Source organism: Setaria italica, chromosome I (assembly GCF_000263155.2).
Source record: "Setaria italica strain Yugu1 chromosome I, Setaria_italica_v2.0, whole genome shotgun sequence".
Lineage (NCBI taxonomy): Eukaryota > Viridiplantae > Streptophyta > Magnoliopsida > Poales > Poaceae > Setaria > Setaria italica.
In genome coordinates, this window is record NC_028450.1 from 30,611,752 (window position 1) to 30,635,842 (window position 24,091).

The window sequence follows — 24,091 nt, forward strand, 5'->3', positions numbered from 1 at the left end:
AATTAGTATTTAAGCATTTGATGTGATAGAATCCAACTTTAGTCCGTGGAACCAAACATCCCATCCATCCGGTGCAACTTTAGTCCGTGCAACTAAACATACCATCAAACAGTTTGATGCACTGTATGGGCTTTGGATTGCGCACTTAAAGCCCAAGGTCTGGAAGGTGGCCCACTAACCAGCCCACACCGCTGGCGTCGCGAGGCACCGAGGCACGCGAACCCGGCCGTCTTCCGCGCCGGCGACCATGAGCCGTGCCACCCGCAGTCGCCAGAGCCCTCGACACCGGGGAGTCGGGGATCCCCTCCCCCGGTTCGCCGTCGCCGCGTCCGCACCGTTTCGATCGATTACTGCATGGCGCCATCCCTCCCCGCCTTCGACTTCTCCTGCAGCCCCTGCACCCTTCCACGCTGCGCTCCCCCTCGTCCTCTTCCTCTCCCGACGGAAACCTGTCTCGCGCTGAAGTGAACTCGTTGCTCCAGTGGAACGCAGGGGGGGCAGGTGCCGGTGATCAGGATCTACAAATACGGCTCCACCCCTGCGAGCCAGAAGCTGACTTGCCTCCACATCCCCCCCCCGGGTGCGTGCCAGCAAGTTATCTGTGAACGTGCTTGTCTGTCTGCATTTTCCTTTGTTCAAACTTCAGAGCCTTCCGGTGCTTGTCCGGCATCATAAGGCACGTGCACAGCTCGGACATGCGGTTCTGTTGTTTGGATTTGAATTTGGTATTTGGAAGGAACTTGCTTAGCACACCAAAGTGGACTGTCTGGGATGCTGTTGCTTGTGTCGATCAGGAGTTTGAGGTTATTCAGTTTGTTCATATCGATTGGTGATTTGTTCATTCTTTTCGTAACTTTGCACTTGCTTGTACCCATTGGTTTCTTACTAGAACTGTAGTTGAATTTTACCCATTTAGCTAGTGCTGCCTCTTGAAATAGTAGTGCAAATGAATCTCTCTGAAATACTTTGCTCTCTGAGACACTAGTTGAGCTTAAGATTTCCAGCTCAGTACCCATGTTCTCTGCCCTGGTAAAATTTTCACCGAGTGATCTGGGCTGAAATTTAGGCTGATCTTTAGTTTTTTTTTAAATAAACATGTCTTCGCTTTTATTTTCCCATCATGTCCATGCTTTAGTTTCTTTATAATATTTCACAACTGTTATGTGTTTCTATTTTCCTTTGCAGTCAGATTTTCTTGAATGTAGATATGCAAACAATGATTTGTATGTGGTTATATTGTTCTCACTTCATGTACTTGGAATCTCTGATGTGTGAAATTACTTCATTTGTCCACCTACATTTTCCCTGTGATTTTATCTCAAGCTATTTCATCAGTCCCTGATTGTCTCAACTAGTTTGTAAATATCTACTCTCTCTTTGGTGTTTAGGTCCTGCAATATTTGTATATATCGTGTCCCAAGGAGCTGCTCTATAATCTAGAATAAGGTGATTTTAGCTTCTAACATATGTACCCTGGTACAGATTGGATATCACTTATGCTTTTTAATGTTTTTATTTTTTGGTGCCACTTGTATATTCTTCTTTTGTTCTACATGGTGTTTGTAAATTTATTAGACAGGCTACCTGATACAATTCTATCCATGTGCACGCAAATTCTTTTTGGGAGTTTCTTATTGCCTTGTATTGAGCTTTTAAGCGGTGCTTGATTTTTTATAAACATGATTTGTAACAGAAGGGATCACTTCTTCTGGTGTTTAAATATTAGTAACTTGAATTTACAACATACTCCCTTTGTTCTAAATTACCATTCGTTTTGGCTTTTCTAGATGCATAACTTTTGCTATGTATCTAGACATAATCTAGGTACATAACAAAAGCTATGTACCTAGAAAAGCCAAAGTGAATAGTAATTTGGGATGGAGGGAGTAGTTAGTTGTCAAAGCCTCAGAGGTAGACTAGACATTACTGTCGACATGGCCTGGCTGCCTATAAAGCACCTGCTAATTGTTTACTGGCAAAAGAGCAACCATGTCTAGCATCAATTGCGCTTGTGATCATGCCAGTAATATTTTGTGAGCAGATGTACTCATGTGATCCGAAATTCCAAATGCATGCACTCAACTTTAACCGTAAGAAACCATTTTGTCCTGACTCCTGATGCAATGCAGAAAATGGGCAGGGTCCCTAGCACTTTAAAGGAACACACACGCACACATTCGCTCACCTGGGCTTGTTGGGCTGCACAGTCTAATGTGCCACATCTTGCATTTGCTGATGTTTGGGTGGAGCAGATAGATGGGGAGTCCTATTTGCTTAAGTTTCCCGATTCAATTTCATAATTGGAGACCTATACTTTAGATGGGGATTCGGGGTTTCTTCATTTTTTTCATAGGGGCTAAAGTAGCTGTATGTTTGGATTTGCAGTGTGCAGCATGGATGCCTTGAGCAAGCTCGTAGTGAGATTTCACTTCAACGGGGAGTTCATAAATGATGGCATGAAAGTGCATTATGTTGGTGGAAGGGATGCAATGTCATATATAAATCGTGATAAGGTATCTTTGGCAGCAATTGTTGGGCATCTGCGGGACCACTGCACGGTTGAAGACGGTGCATTGGTGCATTGGCTATTCCCAGGGAAAGAACTATATGATGGACTTCGTGTACTCACGGATGATAAGACATGTTTGCAGATGGCTGATGCTATTATGGAAGGAGAGGTGGCAGAGATCTATGTTGAGGTGGCAGCAGCAACAGATGGATCAAATGATGAAGGTGGTCAAGGAAGTGGATTTGAGAATGAGCAGGCAATGGTTGATGTAGATTCTGCTGATGAGGAAGGTGGCCATGGTGATGTAGAAGGAGATGATCAAGGTGATTCAGATGATGATGACGTAGCTGGGGAAGATGCAGTAATTTTGATATCTGCAAAACCAGACTCCAGGGAAGTTGCGGAGAGGCAGATCAAGAAGCTTAAGGAGTTTCACAGGAGCCCAAGTAAGAAAGGGAAGGATGCACAAGTGAAGAAAGATAAAGGAAAACAAGAAGAGGAGAAGCAGGATGAAGATGAGCATTCTAGCTCAGATAGTGACTACATGCGTGGAGATGATTCATCTTCAGAAGCAGACAATGAGGGTGTTGATATTCTGAGGAAATTCAAGGACTTTAAGAAGGATTTGAAAAGAGGACATATTGCCTCACTTGATGATGTTGTTCTGGAAGGGTCGACTGCTATGCCAGCAGGTTTTGAAGGAAGCCAAGACGATGGTAGTGAGACTGCATATGCTCAAAGCAGTGATGATGTAGACTCAATGAATGATTTGGATAGTGATGGAGAGTTAAGTAGGAAGGACAACAGCTTTACAAGGTTCAAGGAGACTACAGGAACACCCATATTTGCTTTGGGCATGTTGTTTAAAAGCAAGAAGCAATTCAAGAAAGCCATTATCAGGTATGGTCTGGCTGAGAGGAAAGTAATCAATTTCATCAAGAATGAACCAAAAAGGGTTAGGGCAAAATGTGATTGGAAGGCTTGCCCTTGGGTCTGCCTTCTTTCAATCAACTCTAGGACTGAAAGTTGGCAGATAGTGACCTTCAATGACTACCATACATGCCCCCCTAGAAGAGATAATAGGCTTGTTACTGCAAGAAGGATAGCTGAGAAGTACGAGAAGTTTATAATGGCAAATCCAACTTGGAAATTTGTAAGCATGAAGCAGACTGTCCAAGAGGAGATGTTTGCAGATGTTTCTATCTCTAAATTGAAGAAAGCAAAGGCCATGGTCATGCAGAAAGCCTTCGATGCTACAAAAGGTCAGTACGAGTTGTTGTATGATTACCAGTTAGAGCTTCTGAGAAGTAACCCAGGGAGTACAGTCATAGTGACGAAAGAGCCAGGTGTGGAGCCACCCACCTTTCAAAGGATGTACATCTGTCTTGATGCATTGAAGAAGGGATTTCTTGCTGGTTGTAGAAGAGTAGTAGGTTTTGAGGGTTGTTTCTTTAAGGGAGCCACTAACGGGGAGTTGCTATGTGCTATAGGGAGAGATGCCAATAACCAAATGTATCCAATTGCATGGGCAGTGGTGGAAAAGGAGACAAATGATTCATGGGGTTGGTTTTGTGACCTTTTATTCAAGGACCTAGGTGTTGGTGATGGGACTGATTGGGTCTTCATATCTGACCAAAAAAAGGGAATTCTAAAAGCAGTCAGCTATTGGGCTCCTCAAGCTGAGCATAGGAACTGCGCTAGGCACATCTATGCAAATTGGAAGCAGCACTTCAGTGACAAGGAGTGGCAGAAGAAGTTCTGGAGATGTGCCAAGGCTCCTTGCATTATGCTGTTTAACCGTGCTAGAGAAAGGCTGGCAGGTGAGACTAGAGAAGGAGCTCAAGCTATACTCAACACTCGCCCTCAACACTGGTCAAGGGCTTGGTTCAGGTTGGGGTCTAACTGTGACTCTGTAGACAACAACTTATGTGGGTCCTTCAATAAGTGGATAGTTGAGGCTCGGTTTTTTCCTGTCATCACCATGCTGGAAACCATCAGAAGGAAGGTTATGGCTAGGATTCATGACAACAGGACCAAGTCAGAGAGTTGGGTCACCAAGATCTGCCCCAATATTTTGAAGAAATTGAATGTCTACATCACTCAGTCAGGCAAGTGCCATGCAATTTGTAATGGGGCATCAAACTTTGAAGTGATGCATTTTGACACCAGGTTCAAAGTTGATCTAGAGGAGAAGGAGTGTTTATGTAGATATTGGCAGCTGTCAGGATTGCCTTGTCCTCATGCTATTTCATGCATTCTTTTGAAGACCAATAGCCTGGATGAATACGTTGCGAGTTGTTATTCAGTTGAATCATTCAAGAACACATATGAACATTGCCTTCAACCTATTGAGGATATGACCAACTGGCCGGTTTCTGATAGAGTCAAGCTCAAAGCTCCAGACTATGTCTGGATGCCTGGAAGGCCTAAGACAGAGAGAAGGGATCCAACAGAGGCACCCAAGGGCACAAAGCTGTCAAGGGTTGGTACTGTCATCAGATGCACAAAGTGCAAACAGACCGGTCACAACAGATCCACATGTGAGAAAAGGAATGCAGCTGCTTCTTCTGGTACTGTTGGTGTTCAATCCGCTGCTAGTCCAAATGCAATGGCTGTGGTGTCCAACACTCAACAAAGTTGTACATCCTCAAGGAAAAGGAAGGCACCGGCCGGCAGCAGCCATGGAGCACCAGTTAAGGTAATATCATATCTCAAAAAAAATTTCAGAACCTCAAAGTTTTTGCATTATCTAACAGCTCTTTCCACCAGAATGTGACCAAGACAAGCGCAAGTGCTAGGGTGTCAACTATTCAGGGTGGCTCAGCTACTGGGAAAGCTGGTGCTCATGTCTCCGCTAGTGCAACAAAGATCACAAGGCCTGATCCAAAGCAAGGGCCAATGCTTCTACTCCCTCCGTGGGAGTCAGCAAAGCTGTGATGTCATACTGAACTTGTGCTTCGAGAAATTGAATTTGCGTAGTGTTGCCAGACTGTTGTGGCATGTCAAGTCCTGTTGAGCAATTTCAATCCCATGTTGTGTTACCAGACTGCTAATGGCATGTTAAAGTTGCGTCGAACTGTAGTGCTTGTCATGTGAAACTTGGCTGCTATGTAGGGAATCTTGTTGGCATCTATGTGCGTGATTTATCTGTGTTTCCTACATCTGAGAATGAATGTCTGGGTGCAGGCGAGCACGCGTGAACCCAGTGCCCACGGGCGACGCGCGTCCCTGTGATGAGTCTGTTTGGTTGTTCATTTCGGGTGTCGACAACTAAAGAGCAATAGCCTCGGCGCAGCAGTGCTCCGCTCTCCTACCGAACAGCATCAACGACTGCTTGACTGCAGCCAAGAAACAGGGACGCGCACGATCTGTGTTTTGTGCGACACGTGCGAAATCAAGATAACAGAAACATATAAAAAAAAACATATATAGCCTGAGGGTCTTCTGATTCACAACACTCAAAACAACCAGACAAGTCTATCAGATATATAGGGTGCCCCAGGCAAGCCGTCAACGGCCGAGTACAACATCAAGAATACAAGGGTGCAATCTGCAGTGTAACGTTTCACAATTTTACAAGGAACACCGCCCAATACACTCACTGGACACCCATTACCACGCATGCTTGATTGTTGGTGGCAAGGTACCGGACCAAACAACAGTCGCGCTACCGCTGAGACAGCTTCTTCAGGTGTTGGAACAACTTTTGCTTTATCCACTGTCGATCATATGGCAGAAATGCCTGGATCGAGTGATCAAAACTGCAAAAGTTAAAATAGCAAGTCGTTAGGTTTCTTTTAACTTTGAGCATAAAATGCTTCAAGTGACTTAAAAAATCTTAAAAAAGCTCTTGTACTCACACTAGTGCACTTATGTCAGCTAGGCCATCAATGAAGTTATAAAGGTCGCTGATATCATAGGTTATGTTTGGGACCATTGGGTTGATATCCCTAATTTTCCTTTCATAAAGCCCACAGATTCCTGCCATTTCAGTAAAGTGGTATTAAGTAATTCATGAACTTTTAGAAGGCAAATAAATCAAGAAGAATCACTGAGAAAGTGCAAATCTGATTTTAGAGGGGTATAAGATCATAAGATGGATCTGTGCCAAACTAGCCCATTGGTGGGGATGGGGGGTGTATCAGGCCAGTGAACAAAAGTGTGAAGAAAGATGATTAGATCCATGAATGTCTAAGGCACCATGGAATAGAAATTATTACTATAATGTTTCTAATATTTAGATATCACTGCAACTTTTTTTCTGATCATGACAAATCAGTGCTGCTGCAGATGCAAATCAGAAAACCAAATTCATACAGCTGTAGAATCACATGAAAACCACCAGGGTGATACAGATAGAGTTAAATAAATTTTTCCATTGAATTTTTCAGCAGCAGATCCTTTTCCAAATCATACGTACCATCCAATGCATGATTAATTGAATTATAGTCCATAAATGTCCTTGATGCCCTATTTTGGGATGGCTGCATCAAAATAATGGTGTGTCTCCCAGCCTGTATAGAGCAATCAATCAGATCCACATCAACATGTGCCAGTACTTCCAGAGTGCAAAGCATTGGATATACATGGATGCTAAGAAATTACCGACATACTCATGCCCCATGCCCACTAGCCTTAGACAGTTTCCTAATAGAGAAATATTTTCTGTGGCAGCTCCTATACTATTAGAGTATTCATAAAAGGTACCATATCACAAAAGCGAAGATTTGCTAGACAACCCATCTATTAATAAAGGCCCAATAAAGACATATTTTATTCCCTAGAATGATTCCTTTGCTTCAAGCAGTAATAATAAAATTGATCTAGTCATCATCAAGTTGGCTTTGGACAGGATCCGCCGTATGGCATCCAAAAACTTCTGAGACACCAATACTCTGGGAATAAAGCAAACTCAACCCAACACAGTGACTCGCAATATCAAATAGTATTCTTGACTCTTGTACTTTTGCATGCAAACTATGCAGCTTTCTTTCACAATTCTATAATGCATAATATTTAGACTATAATTTCAGGGGAGATATCTTCATATTTTTTGCTTCTTCATGATAAGAACAATCCAGCATCCAGAGCTGTGCCTGTATGATATTTCCATTTCCAGAGCACTGTTTAAAGGGTTACCTAATAACCTATACCCCTAGATGCCCGTAGTGCACATCCAAGTAAAGGAAATATGCTGTAGGAGAAAACATATACAGCAAATAATTTATTATGCTATATACTAGAAGCTCAAACATGTCACCAATCTATGAACAAACAATTCTTGAAACATATCAAATAACACAATAACCTATGAGTAAAACAGTAAAATTCGTTGATAAAGCTAACTAACAGAGAGATGCAGAATAAATTATGATCATCACATCCTTATTTGAACCTTAAAATGATAAAACACTGGACAGGATAAAATCAGTGCCTGCAGATGTAAATAGGGAGCACCTTGGTATACAGAGTCCCACCAAACATTCATAATAGACAAGATTGCAAAAATAAATGCACGATACTTCTTCAATGAAATGGCAAGCAGCTATCTTGTGTGTTCGAGGTAAAAAAACTCATGATGCCCAGTGCGCGGAGCTTGGGATGAAACTCAGTACGGGCCAACACAACATTGGGGGAGTAATATTAGAAAATGCAGGCCAAAGGCATTATCAGAAACCTAGATAGAGGTATCCATTTACCAGCGATAAATTATAACCAATCATCAATCAAGCTGCAGTCTCTGAGCTGACAGTGTGGCAAATGCTGAGTAACTGGGCACACATAGGTTTATGGTAACGGAAATGAAATCAAAGGGAATTAACATAATGACATGGCGCAGGGTCAGTAGGGGCTGGGTTCATACTAGTTTTTTTTTTCATAGTCACGAAGCATTAAGCGCATGAGGTTTTCAAAAACCACATATCACCCATTGGTGAGAAACGCAACCATTGTAGTTTTGGCATCCAAAGCGCAGTTAGCAGATAGCACATTATAGCATATCCTACTATTTACAGCAAGTCCATAACCTTATAAAACCTACCATGACATAGAAGCAAAGTCTCCAAGTATCATGATAATGAGCTTAGAACAAATATTTTCGGTAGAACGCAGAAGGGAAAAGTCTTCTGGGGAGAAGTATGGATCGGAATGTTCACACCACGCTACATAGATATCACCACATTCTCAAAATTCACATTGAATCACTGCCCAAGTCAACAAAAGAAACAATAACAATAGCAGATTACTCGGCGAACCCCCACACAAGCCATCAAAGAAACACATCGAGCTACTTCGATTCAGCTAACCAACAGACCGCTGGCGCCCGCGACAAGGGAAGCAAAGCAAACTGCAAATAATCTGCGAGCGTCGCGTCGTCACTGGCCAATCCGGTGCTGACTTTTACGATCCCATCGGTCACAGGCTCAAATCCTACCTCCAATCGTACCCTGCCGCTACTAGGTCTGGAGCACGCGCGCTACGGGGTACCAAAACCCCGCCCCGCGGCTCGTCCCGAGAATCCCAGAGCTGGAGAGGATTGTACAGGGAAGCTCACCATGGAGGTCGCGGGCGGGCGGGAGGGAGCTGGGGGAAGCGGGCGAGAGTCGAGGAAGGAGGCGGCGATTGGGCGAAGCCGGCGGCGAGGTCGCGGGCGGGATGGGGGAAGCGGCGAGAGCCGAGGAGGAGGCGGCGATTGGGGTAGGGAGGTAGGAGTCGAATAGGTTTGCGCGTTCCTGCGTGGGGAAAGGGAAGTGGGGCCTGTTTTGTGATGTGATTATTAAAAATGGAAAAGAAGAACACAACGGCTTTTGTTGGAGCTTGGATACTTGTATGATGCCACGTTGGATGCTTCGCAGGACCATCGGACTACCAGCATGACAGTAGCCCGTGTAGATGCAGCAGAGCAGTCGATATTTTACGGTGAACACGTAGAAACTAGATCTCCCATCTCAAGTTCTCAATTGCCAGACAACCGGTGGTGGTAACTGGTAAGAGGACAATTTCGTGAGCAACGAAAGATGGTCAGGCTAGTAATACCTGGTTAAAGCAGGGCGGGGATAGATTTGGTGGTGGCAGAAACTGTTTATGGAAGCATGCAATGTGATCGGAGTTTGAAGAAATTATTACTCCATCGTCCGTAATTATTTTCGGATCGTCCCAAACTATATGTTAGAGCTTACCAATTAAGGACCATATTTTACCAAACCTACTAGTTATAGTGGGGTGAGCAGAACATTTGACCACACCACAAGCAAGTTCTGGTTTTTTTAGAAAGAAATGAAGGTGAAGTAGGTAAGGGACGCTTAGCTCGTATCTAGTGAAAACTGGTTGATGCTCTTTGTTTGATATTATAATCCTTCTAGATCATATAAGTTGGAATGTTGGTCATGGGTACTATGATAAAAGACCATTCTAGGACCACAAAGGTGATCTTAGATGTTCTTTTAACCTATTACCCTTGGACCATAATCCAGCTTATATAATTTAGGAGGAAAACAAATATGACCTAAATATTGAAAACCTCATAAAAAATTATATCTAAGTTTTCAATATAGTTCATGTCACATTAACAAAACACACAATTTCAAGGCCGAACTACATCCTGTTTGTGAGATAAAAAAAATCACGAATGTCGGATATGAGTACAAAAAATATAATTTATTCCTTTGTACTTCTAAGCCTTGGATTTATCACTCGTGCATCTCTCATTTGCTATGGAGTTTGGACTAGAGATTTTTCATGCCATCGTATCATAACATCATCTATAGATGGTGAGTTTTTCACGACATGATTTTCTTTTAGAATTTTCAAGTTGCAAACACTTATGGTTTTCACATAATATGATCCCAACTATACACATATAAAACGGACTAATCGCATTGTTCGCGAGGATGCAGATGCACGAACAGAACATGTAAACTTTTTTTAGCGCGCAACGTGTGGCCAGAGGCCCACCTGAATGATTTTCATTTAAAAACAACAACAAGAACAAACAAAGAGTAATTTACAAGACTGATGGCACTGCACCAGACCGAGAGAGGGCAATCACGGCTCCCACATCCATGTAAACACTACACACGCACACGAACAAACAGAACGCCTACCTTACCGTTTTCCCGTCGAGAATTTAGATGCTGCCACACTCCTGTAGTCACGAGAATCTACTTCACCAAACCAACAAAAGTGTCATCACGCGGGCTACGTACTGTGAGACACGGTTGTACCCCAAAGAATACGTGCCAAAACACAATACATGTTACATTATACGTGAGCCAAAAAGAAAATCAATGACATTAATACGACAAATAGGGTCACGTTAAAACCTTGTTTATCTCAGGCAGTAGTACAGAAAATCAACCTAACGCTACATTAGAGCAAAATTTGTGGCTTTCCTTCTTTCATTTCCTCACTGTCCAAACAATAAGCACCCATGGCTTCTCAAACAAATATACAGCTCACAAATGGTTGCTTCTCACTACAGCAGCTTTATAATTTCTCAACTCAAGGGCAAAACTGGAGACCGATAGCTGCGATAAATTCTAAGCTATTTATTTCAAGGATAAAAGATTGCTGCAAGCTTCAATTTCAGCAATGTGGGAGCTCAAGATAGCCTGACCCGAAGAATGTGCTCCAATGACGGTCGTTGCAGCTTTGAAAACTGCTGAGCGGAAGAAGGTATCCTCCATTTTCTTTAGGGTATCCTCAAGAACTCCGATGCCCAAACAGCGTGACAAGATCAGACGTCCAACAACTTCACCAAAATGTGCTGGAGCTTTTGGAAGGTCGATAGCAAGATCGTCCAGAAGGGAACCGTAAAGCAAGCATCCAGTTTCCAAGTCTACCGTCTTGAAAATATTCTTGCTGTGAAGGTGTTCCAGTAGCTTCACAAGAGGATCGATGGAATTGGCACCTTTGTCAAGAGCAAGATTGATGGCTTCTTTAACAACTTCTGGGTAGTAATCAGGACTCTTGAGCTCCTCAATGCACTGTTGTGCTTCATCTAGAATACAGACATGGAAATACTCCTCAAGAAGAGAGACAGCCTTCTTTTGAAGACTTGGTAAGTTTGGCTTGGGAGCAGCAGCTGGCTTCTCAACTACAGGAGCAGCAGCTGGAGCTGGTGCAACAGCAAGTCCAGGAGAAAAACTTGAAGGACGGGATATTGGACCCCCACTGCCCAATAGCGCACTTGTCTTGCCACTTACTAGTGCTCCGCTGCCTTGAGGAAGTAGTCTAGAATTGACAACCGATGGCTTATTCACCAGCTGGGTATGGCTGCGCAGTGGGTCAGCTCTGGATTTAGAACGTGGAACTTCCCAGTTATCATTATCTAACCCAGGCATTCCGGGCATCTTTCTTGTTCCAGGCATGCCAGGCATCATGCCACCAGTTCCAGGTCCATTCATTGGAAAAGCTCCAGGTGAGAGCGATCCTCCAGTACCAGTGCGTCCGTTCCTTATGTTTGCGGTCGACCCGGGTCGCAATCCAAGTTTCATTTCTGCCTCTGTATGAATCTCACTGATTTTCTTGGCCTTAATCTGAGAAAGAAATAACAACATATCAAAGTTAGTGAAAGCTAGAGATTTTAAAACCAGTTTGTGCGTAAGAATAGCCAGGCCAGTCCATGAAGAAAGGCATATTGCACTGAAGAGACTAGTGTCTGGTCAACTATCAGCATGTGAAACATATATCTTCAATTTGCAATGTATGTTTTATTTCCCTTGATTTCACAAGATCCACTGGCTGTATAGCAGACTCTGACACGCAGAACACTAATGCAAATGCGTTTCAAGATGGAACTGAGAGACACATACCTCCTCACGTCGAGGCACCCAGTTGTTTGAACGGAGATCAAGGACATCACGCACCATGAACCTCAAACGTACTGCCAACTGAGTATTACTTGTCAGCTCCTTCAGGCGATTGAAGTAGACATCATTAAATCTACGAGACTTTGGGTTCTCATCCAACTGTTTACCAATTGTATTGAAGAACTGGCAAATGGCCTCAACATTTTCCTCAGCAGGGCATGAGTTGCTATCAGAACCCAGCAGCTCCTATTTACAGCAAATGAGTTAGTAAATATTTCATAGGGCAAGAACATAATGCATGTGGAGAAAAGCATTCCAGTCTAGAGGTCTATTCCCACTGATGGATTGTGGGGAAAAAATTGATCACATCAGATTACCCATTTTTCCTGTTTGCTGAAACTACCGAGCTGAAGGTACAACAAAAATACATATTTATGTACCTGAACAATGTGATGTACTATCTTCTCTGTCACCATTTTTTGCTTCAGTAGCTCACCAATAAGGCGAATATTTCCAAGTGTTCGAAGCTTCACAAGCCTTTCTTTATCACGTCTCTCCATCTCTTGGTCTGGACCGGTCAATTTCTCTACCTCGTCCCGTAGATTGCCAGCACCTTCAAATGCTTCTTGACAATTGTTCAACAGTACACGTTTGAATGTAATCTCCCTATCACCAGGCTCCTCAGGAGGGAAGGAAGGGAGGCTTTCATTGAGTTCAGAGCACAGCTGAGCATACATCTGACAGAATGTGGGCTCAAATACAGCCTTCTCAAATATAAGAGTAATAACATCCTGAATAGACAGGAGAAAGGAGGTTAATCGCAAGGAACGATAACGTCAAAGACAACAGAATAAAGAACTAGGAATAAACAAACCTTCAAAATATCAGCTGTAGTAATTCCTGCTTCTATCAATTGGCCCTTCAAAAGGTCAAACTTCTCTGGCGTCAACTTGTTCAGTATTCTGGCAATGACCAAATATTTTTTTAAGAAACAAAACAAGTTTGACTTTCCGAATACAATAGTATAGATAAAAAGGTTGTTGACAGAGGTAACAGAGAGCAGAAAGAGAGAGAAAAACTCTGAAATCAAATATACCCTTTCACGGTTTTCAGAACTCTCTCTTTTTCAGAGAGATTTCCTCTCCGGACTGACCATGGGACTTCAGCCTTAACAAGAGCAGGGGTGGGACGAGTCTGATGTAAAATAAACAATGTTAGAAAATTCATTTAGGTTCCATATGTAAATGATAGATGGTCATACACTAGTTTTGCAGTAGCCTTGTGCGCCATCCAAAAATCTGTGGTTGTTGATTAAGTGCTTAAATGTTATTAGGCAACCTTTATTGTATGATATAACAAATAAGTTCACGTGTTTCAAATTTTATGTGAATTTGATCTTATCATCTCAACATTAGAACATTTAGCATGTGGCTAGTAAGATTTGAATTCAGTAAAGTCCATACAACCATTGCACCAGCATTTACATTGTATATGCTTATGTTATGCAAAATTGCTGGATTGCTAAAAAATCAATCACCTCTTGCAGTCAGGCATGTGATAATTTGAATGCATAAAGGCAATTTTTACACATGTAAAAAAATCTGCAGAAATTGTATAAACAAATATCTACAGACTTAAGTGAAGCAGTTTAGCATAATAGTTACAAGAAAAGCAATATAGTCATACACAAACAGAACAACAGAGATCAACCTAAATAAATGATTACAAAATCCATTGGAAAAAACGATCTTAGCACATATGTTAGTCATCTGTTTAAAAATACCTGAGCTTTAGCGGCAAACTGCTCTTGCTTTCCACTTGAAACACGAGATTCTTTAGCTTCACGGATTTTATCCCAAGACTTCTCTTCACCAACAACCGGCAAAGTTTCAGAACGTGAACGCCAGTCGCGAGTGTCTTTCTCAGTATAGCGGTTTTGTGACTGAGTTTGTACCTATTAGACATGATAAAGCACTCAATCGTACTGTAACAACATTTTGCAACACTGAGGAAAGTTAGAGCAGTATGGAGGAAGTAATGGAAGTGTTCTCACATTTGAGTCATTGCGAGCCCAATTTTGATCCTCACGTTCCTCTCCAAGGAGTAATACATTAATATCTTGCTGAAGTTTCAAGATTTCCTTAGCTATATCAACAATCTGCAAAGTCATTTTAACCAAAACATGGACTGATAAGGATACTGTGCTACCCTCTACAAAAGTCTATACGTTGGCCAACACCACTTCTTTATACAGGTTAGGATGGCGTGTTTTCAGTTTTCCTAACAAATACTCACATACACTCACAAAAGAGTGACATTTTGTGCCCCTTTTATATGAAATACTGTCTCAGAAGTTAGAATATATTCCTAAATATTATAATTTCACTAGTTTGTAGATACATAATAACAGAAATTAGCAGTCCAAACTGCGTTTTGGACACCCAGAAAGGTACTCTTCCACAAATGCAAGAAGTAGACAACATAACCTTTAGTCCCAAGCAAGTTGGGCGTTCTAGATATGTAACCCATTAAGAGCCACAGGGAAGAGCATAAAAGGACGTAGTAATAGTTATTACTATTAACAACCACAGCAACAACAACAAATCATTTTAGTCCCAAGAAAGTTTGGGTAGGCTAGCTGAAACCCAATATATAAAAAGATGATGAACAAAGCATAACCTCCAGTATTAAAAAAAAAAGCACACCTCTCTTTCATTCATAACATGATCAACAGAAAAACAGTTGCAAGCATCATAGGATATTAGAAGTGAAGTTTAGATAAATAGAATCCATTGCCTCACTTTCAAATTTTCAATGGTTACCACCCTGAATTACTGATAGATTTTGTTGCCTTTTAGATTTGATAAGGATAAAAACAGAGAAAATAAAGAGATGTTTGATGACAAAGAATGATTTCAACATAGTGTTGTTTCCACATCATAGTTCTCAGAAGAGGTAAATGGTTTCAACATGATATGCTATGAGTTGGATGTCTGGTTACACAAGAGTAGCGTCTCAGGAGTTACTTTCACATAATGTAATAAGCAGCTATATGAACAGAACAAGTACCTCACGCATTTCAAGGAGTTGATCTCTTGTGTAGCGAACCCGCTCAAGAGGCTCAAAACATGAATCTCCAAGCTGCAATGCATTATTACGCAAGTCAGAAAGAGAAAAGATAAGGATACAGCAATTTTTTTGTTGCATGCAGAGTTAGCTGAACACACACACACACACACACACACACACACACCAACAACATGCATTTGGAACTTGCCAGCAAAAGTCAAACAAGTAAACTTGAGTAGAGGACCATTTCCACGGCCAACGGCCTGCATTGGCATGTAACGGTGATGTGCAGTTTAACTTATCATTTTTTTCAGTGTTTCCTAATAAAAGTGGAGCTTAACTAACTTTGTGCAAACTCCTGGTCTTACAACTTCCCTAGGGATGACCACATACCATGGAAACAATTACATCACCATCTGATGAACTATGTAGCAACTAGTAACCAAAAATCAAGAACCGATAATATTACATTGCTCTGAGTGCAATTGGTGTTTGTCTTTGCTCTCTTTCAGTCTTAATCAAGATTTTGTTGAATAAGCCGGGGCAAACATTTCTAAATAAAGATAGTTAACAGTTACCAGTTATAAGAAATAATCGTACCCGTGTAAAGATGAATGCATAGACTCTTTTGGACAGTACACTGTGCGAGTGAAAATATGAGATCATGGTAGCTCATACGAACCAGGACTCCACAATTCAGTAAATGGTGCTATCTGCTTATCTCAGTCACTTGACCTTCTGGCGAGTACAAAGCTTGTAACTAGTTTTCCTATTTAATTTGTGGAAATTATTGTAGCTTAAATACATGTAATGCAATCTCATTTGATGTACATAGGGTTGAAAGCTATGCAAGATGTATATCAAATAGTTAGTCACAATTCTTTTTTGAGAGCGCCAGTTCTCTTTAATAAGCTTAACTACAAGATATGATGCCACGATCCAACACCCATTGCTGTATCATAGGCAAAGCTAGCACACAAGCTGTTGACAATGTGAGCTGGTAGTAAAATATGAAGATCTAAGGCAGTCAAACTAAAATAGGTTTTTGCTATGTCTGGTTGTCCAAGAGAATGCAACAGACATGGAGGTTCAGATGTTTTTAGAGAGCTAGCAGTTGATGATGATGGCTGTGGTTTGATTGGTCCATAGGAAGCAGCTTCCAATTGACAGCTACAATAGCTAAACTGCTCAACTTGTAACTGGAAGAAATGCCTCTACCAACACAATATGCTATGATTTTTAAATCAAAAAGCACGTAAAGAAAGCTGCACACAGAAATAACGAAAGCTAAAACAGCTTCTGCACTGTCAAAAGCTCCAATCAATTCAGGAACAATCAAACCATCAAAGTCATTGCAATGCCACCGGAGCATTACAACCCACCAAAAAGTATGCTTAGCCAGAATAATAACCCAATACAAGTGCCTAACATGTCCCACCTCCCAACACCAATGTGTCTCTTGCCATACGCTCCATGCCATCGCCTCTAACATCAGCTCAACGGTAAATTATTTCTACATAGCTTTGATTACCAAATCGGCACCAGCACCAATCCGACCCATATCTCGGCCACGGAGCCGGCGCAAGCGCAAACCCCAACCAAAACCCTAGCACACTGCACACCACACCTCGTCCCGCCCCCAACTCCAGATCGTGCGGGTTACCTTGGCGGCAAAGCCGGTCGAGGAGCCGCCGTGCGGCCGGAGGAAGTCTCCAGCTCCGGTGGCGGCGGCGAATGCGGTGGGGAAGAGGCGGGGTGCGCGCAGGCCGATGCCACCGCCGCCCGGGCGCAGGCTGATCACCGGCTGGTCTGTCGTCATGCTTGCTCCGCTGCTCCGAATGAAAATCGACAGCCGAGCCTGGGGCGAATCCGCGAGGTGGGGCGCACGAGAGCGGATGGAACCAAAGCTTTTGGTGAGCTGGGCACCTGTATCTCCCTCTCTATCGGCGAGGAGAGGCGGAGGAGGAAAGAGGAGGGTGCGTGGTCGGGGGTGCGGGGTTTTATCGCGGAGACTTTATTAGGGCTTGCGCCCTTTTTGGCAGGGTGATTCAGTCTCTTTGCAGGCCCAAAGCAGAATTGACGAAGGCTTGTCGGGCCGAACTTTGGGCTTTCCGGCGGCGAATTGACGAGTTGGGATCTGAAAGGGTTACCATATTTGGTTGTTCTTTTTTTGATACGGAAGAAATCACTTCCATTAACAATTTTTTTTAAAGACATGCATATCACTGTTCTTAATATTTCATTAAGAAGAAAAGAATTACAATGATACAACTTAGAAAAGATCCAAAGCACAGAGTTACACGAACCACCACCAGGAAACACAGATGCAGCAATAGAAAAGAAAACTACGGCACCACCACCCCACCAAATATGACCTAAGACAACCGATACCTGCAGGAGAAAAAGACACCAAGAGCACACGCACATCACTGACTGCCTAACAACCCGAAGCCATTGGAGGTATAGTGAGAAGGTCGAGCAAGATGATGCCTCCAGGGAGGGAGTGACGCCAACATTGCCATCGTCCATCTGTCCTTGAGGGAGGAGACCAAGTCTTCACCTGGCACAAACTACTGGATTTGGTGGCCGCAACAATGCCCCCAGCGAGGTGAACTACGTCAAAGGACGCAACCGTTGTCAGCCCCGGCGAGTGCCCGGCCAGGCTTTCGCCAAAGGCCCCAAAAACCAACTCCGCACAGAGACCGCCGAGGCCTGGAAGATAGCCAATGCGATGGGATGGCAGTGAGTAACCCATGGCGACAACGATGAGGAACATCCGCAGGCACGGTAGAGAGGGGCCGCCATCACGACAACTGAAAAATGATCATGGAGCGACCAAGCGATCGAAGAGGGAGCAAGCGGGCCTGCCAGAGTGCGACCTGGGTGTGATGGGGTGTGCAGTGGAGGTGAGGGGAGAATGAGGAGCGCGACCAGATGAAGAGACGTGGGAGGAGCATACGCAGCTGCTGGCTCGGCGGCGGAGGCGTCGGCCACACGTTAGGGTTCGCGGCGAGCATTTGATGGCGCGGGCCGGGGCCCTGAGTCACCCTCGAGTGAGAGACCGGCGAGGGCGGCCCTCGAGGAGACCCTCGATGAGGACGGCGACCATGGGAGCGATCGGAGAATGCAGAAGGGAGGAGACCTGGAGGCGGCCATCGGAGGTGGCAACGACGGTATAGGGAAGGCTTGCCGCTCCAAAAGGCCACATCCCTGAAGCCCCATGCCGGGCGCCCCCTCGACGATGGTCATCCAGGCGCCGAAGACGGCGGGCTGGACAGCACGACCCACGCCGACGCTCGCCGGGAGCGCGAAAGGTAGGACCTTGCGGCGATGTGGTGGTGCGCCGCCGGCAGCCAAGCCCTGCTGCAGGGCACCACGCCACAGGATGCTGGTCCCCCGCCGCGACCCTTAGTACATGAGCAACAATGCTTCCCGAGCCGTGCCCCCCGGTACACGAGCAGCGACGCCTGGAGCTTCACGTCCAAGGAGAGGACGAACGGAAGCGCACCCGCCGCCTATGGACGGGTCGGAGAGTGCGGCGAGCATGCGCACCACAGCCGTCGCCAGCGCACCAATGTTCACGCCCCAGGCCACCTACCCCGATGGTGAGATGAAGGAGCCCATGCTGGAAGCTGCGTCGCCACTGCCGCAGGGCCAGGCCGCCCACGAGCGCCGGCACGTGCCGCTTCCCAGGCCGTGCGCCGTCACCCCGGGCAGCGGCGCGTGCCGGCACCAATCGAGCAAATCCGCCCACCAAGGACGCATATCCGCACATCCCGGCGTTGATCGAATCTTGCCATGCCGAATCTTGCCGCCGCCAACAGCCACCATCTGGCGCCACCAAAGAAGAGAAGCAACATGCAGGAAACAGGAGAAGGAAAAAGAGGGGAAAAGGAGGGAGGGGAGGAGGAAACAGGATTGAGCGACATCGCTTGACGCCGCCGCCACCAGCTACCGGCGACGGCGGCAACGACCATGCAGGGGCTTCCGTGAGGTGGGGTTGGGGAGGACGGTGTCGCCTCCCGAGTCGCTCAAGCGAGTTCCATTAACAACTAGCTCGAGGCAAATTACAAAGTCCGGGGCCTCCTGAGCCTGACTCATGTACATGTAGGGTCTGTTTGGCTCCCACTTGCTAAAGTTTAGCACCTGTCATCTTGAATGTTTGGATACTAATTAAGAGTATTAAACATAGGCTAATTACAAAACTAATTGCATAGATGGAGTCTAATTCGCGAGACGAATCTATTAAACCTAATTAGTCCATGATTTGACAATGTGGTGCTACATAACCATTTGCTAATGATGGATTAATTAGCGTCTTGCGAATTAGTCCAGGGGTTCTGCAATTAGTTTTATAATTAGCTTATATTTAGCCCTCCTAATTAGTATCCGAACATCCAATGTGACACAGCTAAAGTTTAGCACTGGTATCCAAATACCCCTGTACTCATGCGAGCCGGCCTGCAAATTCCAGGTCCCATAGGCAGCTAAACTGTGTGCTACCCTGTTACACATTCTCGAGCAGATAGGGACAGTACAGTGCACAAAATGAGAAGACATAAACTCTCGTATCTGCTTAAGAAGGGAACCATTCGGGCTTCGATCCATCTCTGCCGATGTTGCGTCTGTCTCCAAAATGACTCTCGACATGCCAAGTTGCGCCACCCGTTCCAGGCTGCAAACCGCCGATGGACTCATGGACAGTGTCAGTCGCTTCACCTCAGTTGCTGTGATTGCATCTGCTATGTGTTGTGTGTGAGCTGTCGTTATGTGTGTTGGTACGTAGCTCTCGTGCATTGCATGTGCAGGGATCGATTTGTCTGATCGGCGCTCTCCTACTTAATGATCTGACGGAGATAGGACGTATTTGAATCATCGGCTAAAGTTTAGTCTTTTTCACATCAAATATTCGGATATTAATTTGAATAATTAACTATGAGATAATTATAAAATTAATTGCAGAAGTCCTAAGCTAATTCACGAGATGAATATATTAAACCTAATTAATCCATCATTACGTAATGGGCTAGGTGCCTAGGTGGCACAGGATTGTACTCTGCTGCGTGAGGAGCACGTGCTGGTGCACCACCGATAGGTAATGGTGCGTCAGCTCGTTGAAGTCTATTTTGCTGTGGTTGGCAGGACAGTGGTGTCATTTAAGGCATGGATGATGGATATATGGTATCCATTATTGACGTTCAGAAGGCAGATGGAGCAATTCGTGCTATTCGTGTCATCTAATCCCAATGGAAAGTTTTATATTGAGCTTCCAAGACAGCCACATAAGCAAGAATGAAATGAAATGTGTTTGCAACTACCCTCCCTAATGTATAATTTCATGGTGTGGTTTCATATGATCAAAATAGCATTTGATTTCATGGCTCATCGAGAGTTGGTATTCGTGTACAGTTGGTTTCATCCAGATGAAACTGGTTCCCTCTCTCTCTTTTAATTTCATGCCGTGTCATAAAAAAATCCTATGTGGTGTACTAATTAATGAGAATGAAACCTCGTGAAACTCCCCATTGGAAGTAGCCTTACGCTGCCTTGTACGTGAGGATGGACGCCCTGCTGATTTTGTAGTGGGCGTTGAGGCTGCATCGATGTCGGAACACGGTGTGTATTCTATAGTCGGAGTAAACGGAGAAGCGATTATGACTGAGTTTTCTGTCACTAACTTAGCTGTTGTTTGGATCCACCCATCTAAATTTTAGCTGGTTAAAGTTTAGAAGCTTATTTTTTTAGCTGGCTAAACTTTAATGAGGTTGTTTGGATCCACTAGCTAAATGCTAGTGGTTAGCATACTACCCTCATCTCACCCTCCTCCCTTCTTCCTTCCTTCTTCCTCTCACTCCATCACCGCCAGCCAACTCCACTCTCCTCCGGCTATCTCCCACAAGGTCACAAATCAACCGTACCCACAGCTCCTCCACCTCACAAGCTTCCTCCTCGACTTTTTCAGGTCATCTGATGTGTCCTCGTCGGCTAGGAATTTAAGCCCCTGGTAGCCGGAGCAGACCGATATGGATGGCGGCTGGCACGAGGCGAGCGGCGGCCCATGTTGAATCTCCCCGAGAAGAGGTTGATGTGGTCTCTGTTAGAGGTCGGGGATGGAAAGGCATCCGCCACGGCTCCACCGGCGGCGCCGTCGGGAGGAGGGAAGCTGTGGAGGGTAGCTCCGCCTAGACGAGGCCGCGGTTGCGGCAAAGCGCGATGAGGTGGAGGTCCGACTCACGGCTGCGCTTGGCCTCGCACTGGAGCTACTCCTCATGACGCGGACAACATTGGTGGCCGCCGGCGGATCCGGGAGGAGGATGGCGTCGAGATGTGGCCGGAGTGGAGAATGGTGCGGAGCAGGGATGCGGTGGGGATGGCGGTGGCCGGGACGGATGGGAGCCCGGCGGCGCGTGCGACATCCCGGCGCGACATCCCGGCGCAGCATCCCCGGCGCGACATCCCGGCACAGCATCCCCAACGGCACAGCAATGCAGGAGCAGCGCAGCGTCCCCGATGGCGCAGCATCCCGGCGAGCAGCTTCACGGAGGAGGTGCGGGCGACAGGATAGGCGTGGCAGGCGGCGGGACCGATGGTGGGAGGGGATTCCTCCCAGGAAGTAGGAGGGGCATATCAGTCTTTCATCACTTTAGCCGGTTCCAACCAGTTAAAGAATTTTGGCTGCAGCTAAAGTTTAACTGGATTCTATTTGGATCCCTAGCAACTAAATTTGACCAGCTAACTTTAGATGGTAAATCTAAACAGGACCTTAGCTGTTGAGAGATCCCATCCTCCCTGTGCCGAGGTCGGATGGTGATCATTTTCTTTTTTTTTGGAAAAGACGTGGTAATCATTTTCAGAAAAAAAACTATGAGCTCTCTCGCCCGGTTGAGGGCCTGTTTAGATCCCTCTAACTTAGCTAAAGTTTGGAGTTTTTTTAGCTAGTGGATCCCCGGGCTAAACCCCTCTAAATGCCCATGCTACCCTTCTTTATTAGCGCGCCAAGGCCGACCGTGCTCCTTTGCCGTGCTGTTGTTCTGACGCAAAAAAACAAGCAGCTGTCAATTGCAAAGACACATACATATGTACACTGAACAACAGCAACTGAACAATGAACAAGGAGAAAGAAGAACGAAAAGAAAGGCACGAAATCTCAAGGCATATACTCACGCACTGACTCACAGTCACAGCAACCACCGACGGACCACCACCACCACTCCAGCAGATCCGCCTCGAGAGAGAAGATTAACCTTAGGGGGTGTTTGATACCCTGTGATAAAGTTTAGCACCTGTCACATCGAATGTTTGGATACTAATTATAAGTATTAAACATAGACTAATTACAAAACTAATTACACAGATGGAGTCTAATTCGTGATACGAATCTATTAAGCCTAATTAGTCCATGATTTGACAATGTGGTGCTACAGTAACCATTTGCTAGTGATGGATTAATTAGGCTTAATAGATTCGTCTCGCGAATTAGCACAGGGGATCTGCAATTAGTTTTGTAATTAGTTCATATTTAGTCCTTCTAATTAGCATCCGAACATCCGATGTGACACTGCTAAAGTTTAGCACCTAGTATCCAAACACCCCCTTAATAATCCCCTACACCAAAGCGGCGGCTACGGCCACGACCACAGCGGCGAGCCACCGCGGGCCACAGCCAGCAGCCACGCCACGGCCGGCAGGGGGGCCACGGCCTGCAGCGCCACGGCCGCCACCGGCGCCTCGGCTGCCGCGGCTGCCAAGGGGCAAGCCAGTGTCAGTGCCGCCACCATCCTCTCCGCCCGCGGGGATTGGGGGTCGGCGCCGATGAAGATGGGGAGAAGAGCCTTCCACGGGGCGGGGCGTTGGCTTCTCAAAAGGAGATGTCGTCGTCGACCTCGTCCCGGCGCTCCATCCTGTGCCGGCGTGGGAGCACTGGAGGCGGGGGTGGGATGCGGCGGCGGTGCGGTGGCAATGGGCGGTGGAGCGGCGAAGAGGACGGCGAGAGCGGCGCTGCGGGAAAAGTGGATCGGGAGGGGATTGCGGCGCTGCGGGGAAAAAAAGGACGGGAGGAGACCGACGGGTGCGGCGTTGTAGGTGCGAGTAATTACGAGGGTGTTTTGAACTTTGCGATGGGTGCGGCGCTGTAGGTGCGAGTAATTGCGAGGGTGTTTTGAACTTTGCTCACTTTCGTGCCAGGGGTGTTTGGATTCTCGGCTAAAGCTTAGCTCGGGTCTAATGTTTGGAGGTTAATTAGGAGCATTAAATGTAGATTAATAATAAAAATAATTGCATAAATGAGGGTTAATTCACGAGACGAATCCATTAAGCCTAATTAATCTATGATTAGCATGTGTAATCGTGAACTAATTAGGTTTAATGGATTCGTCTCGTGAATTAGCTCCCATTTATGTAATTATTTTTATTTTTAGCCTATGTTTAATCTTTCTAATTGGTATCAAATATCCGATATGACCTGGGTTAAACTTTAGCCAAGGATCCAAACACTTCCTTAGTAGATTTTAGCTACTCTTGGACTAAAGTTCTTTTTGGGCTTAAGCTAAAATTGAGCAATGTTAGGGGGTGTTTGGCAGGGAGGGGCTAAATTTTAGCCCCTGTCACATCGGATGTTTGGACACTAATTAGGAGTATTAAACATAGTCTAATTACAAAACTAATTGCCGAACTGAGTTGACTACTACCAGATATTTTACACCCA

The 24,091-nt window shown here is 45.1% G+C and overlaps 3 protein-coding genes across 4 annotated transcripts; 1 reads left to right on the forward strand and 2 right to left on the reverse strand.

Annotated features, from left to right (window-relative positions):
- Window positions 1–204: 204 nt before the first annotated feature.
- Window positions 205–5,668, forward strand: LOC101779108. Of its 2 annotated transcripts, XM_004953013.3 has the most exons (4): window positions 205–580; window positions 1,389–1,446; window positions 2,386–5,207; window positions 5,279–5,668. In XM_004953013.3, exons 3-4 carry the CDS (start codon window positions 2,394–2,396, stop codon window positions 5,444–5,446), a joined length of 2,982 nt encoding a protein of 993 aa, XP_004953070.1. In that variant the 5' UTR covers window positions 205–580; window positions 1,389–1,446; window positions 2,386–2,393; the 3' UTR covers window positions 5,447–5,668. The 2 variants fall into 2 exon arrangements, with proteins under 2 accessions (XP_004953070.1, XP_004953071.1); XM_004953014.3 differs by lacking the exon at window positions 1,389–1,446.
- Window positions 5,669–5,925: 257 nt separating this feature from the next.
- Window positions 5,926–9,266, reverse strand: LOC105913688 (enhancer of rudimentary homolog). Its single transcript, XM_012843460.3, has 4 exons — window positions 9,063–9,266; window positions 6,930–7,023; window positions 6,370–6,490; window positions 5,926–6,270 (listed from the first exon to the last, which is right to left on the reverse strand). Exons 1-4 carry the CDS (start codon window positions 9,063–9,065, stop codon window positions 6,177–6,179), a joined length of 312 nt encoding a protein of 103 aa, XP_012698914.1. The 5' UTR covers window positions 9,066–9,266; the 3' UTR covers window positions 5,926–6,176.
- A 1,509-nt stretch (window positions 9,267–10,775) lies between these two features.
- Window positions 10,776–17,370, reverse strand: LOC101780178 (eukaryotic translation initiation factor). Its single transcript, XM_004953015.3, has 9 exons — window positions 17,051–17,370; window positions 15,388–15,459; window positions 14,372–14,476; window positions 14,102–14,272; window positions 13,415–13,512; window positions 13,193–13,280; window positions 12,759–13,109; window positions 12,322–12,564; window positions 10,776–12,045 (listed from the first exon to the last, which is right to left on the reverse strand). Exons 1-9 carry the CDS (start codon window positions 17,204–17,206, stop codon window positions 11,056–11,058), a joined length of 2,274 nt encoding a protein of 757 aa, XP_004953072.1. The 5' UTR covers window positions 17,207–17,370; the 3' UTR covers window positions 10,776–11,055.
- Window positions 17,371–24,091: the final 6,721 nt, after the last annotated feature.

Bases quoted from the DNA above. Each gene is read 5' to 3' on its own strand.
- LOC101779108 (XM_004953013.3), top strand. From the start codon at position 2,394: ATGGATGCCTTGAGCAAGCTCGTAGTGAGATTTCACTTCAACGGGGAG. The intron at 5,208-5,278 runs GTAATATCATAT...TCTTTCCACCAG, and splicing joins GCCATGGAGCACCAGTTAAG to AATGTGACCAAGACAAGCGC.
- LOC105913688 (XM_012843460.3), bottom strand. The intron at 6,491-6,929 runs GTACGTATGATT...CTGAAATGGCAG, and splicing joins AATTAATCATGCATTGGATG to GAATCTGTGGGCTTTATGAA. The intron at 6,271-6,369 runs GTGAGTACAAGA...TAACTTTTGCAG, and splicing joins GCTGACATAAGTGCACTAGT to TTTTGATCACTCGATCCAGG.
- LOC101780178 (XM_004953015.3), bottom strand. From the start codon at position 17,206: ATGACGACAGACCAGCCGGTGATCAGCCTGCGCCCGGGCGGCGGTGGC. The intron at 15,460-17,050 runs GTAACCCGCACG...AATGCATTGCAG, and splicing joins CGACCGGCTTTGCCGCCAAG to CTTGGAGATTCATGTTTTGA. The intron at 13,513-14,101 runs GTATTTTTAAAC...ATTTTACATCAG, and splicing joins AGTTTGCCGCTAAAGCTCAG to ACTCGTCCCACCCCTGCTCT.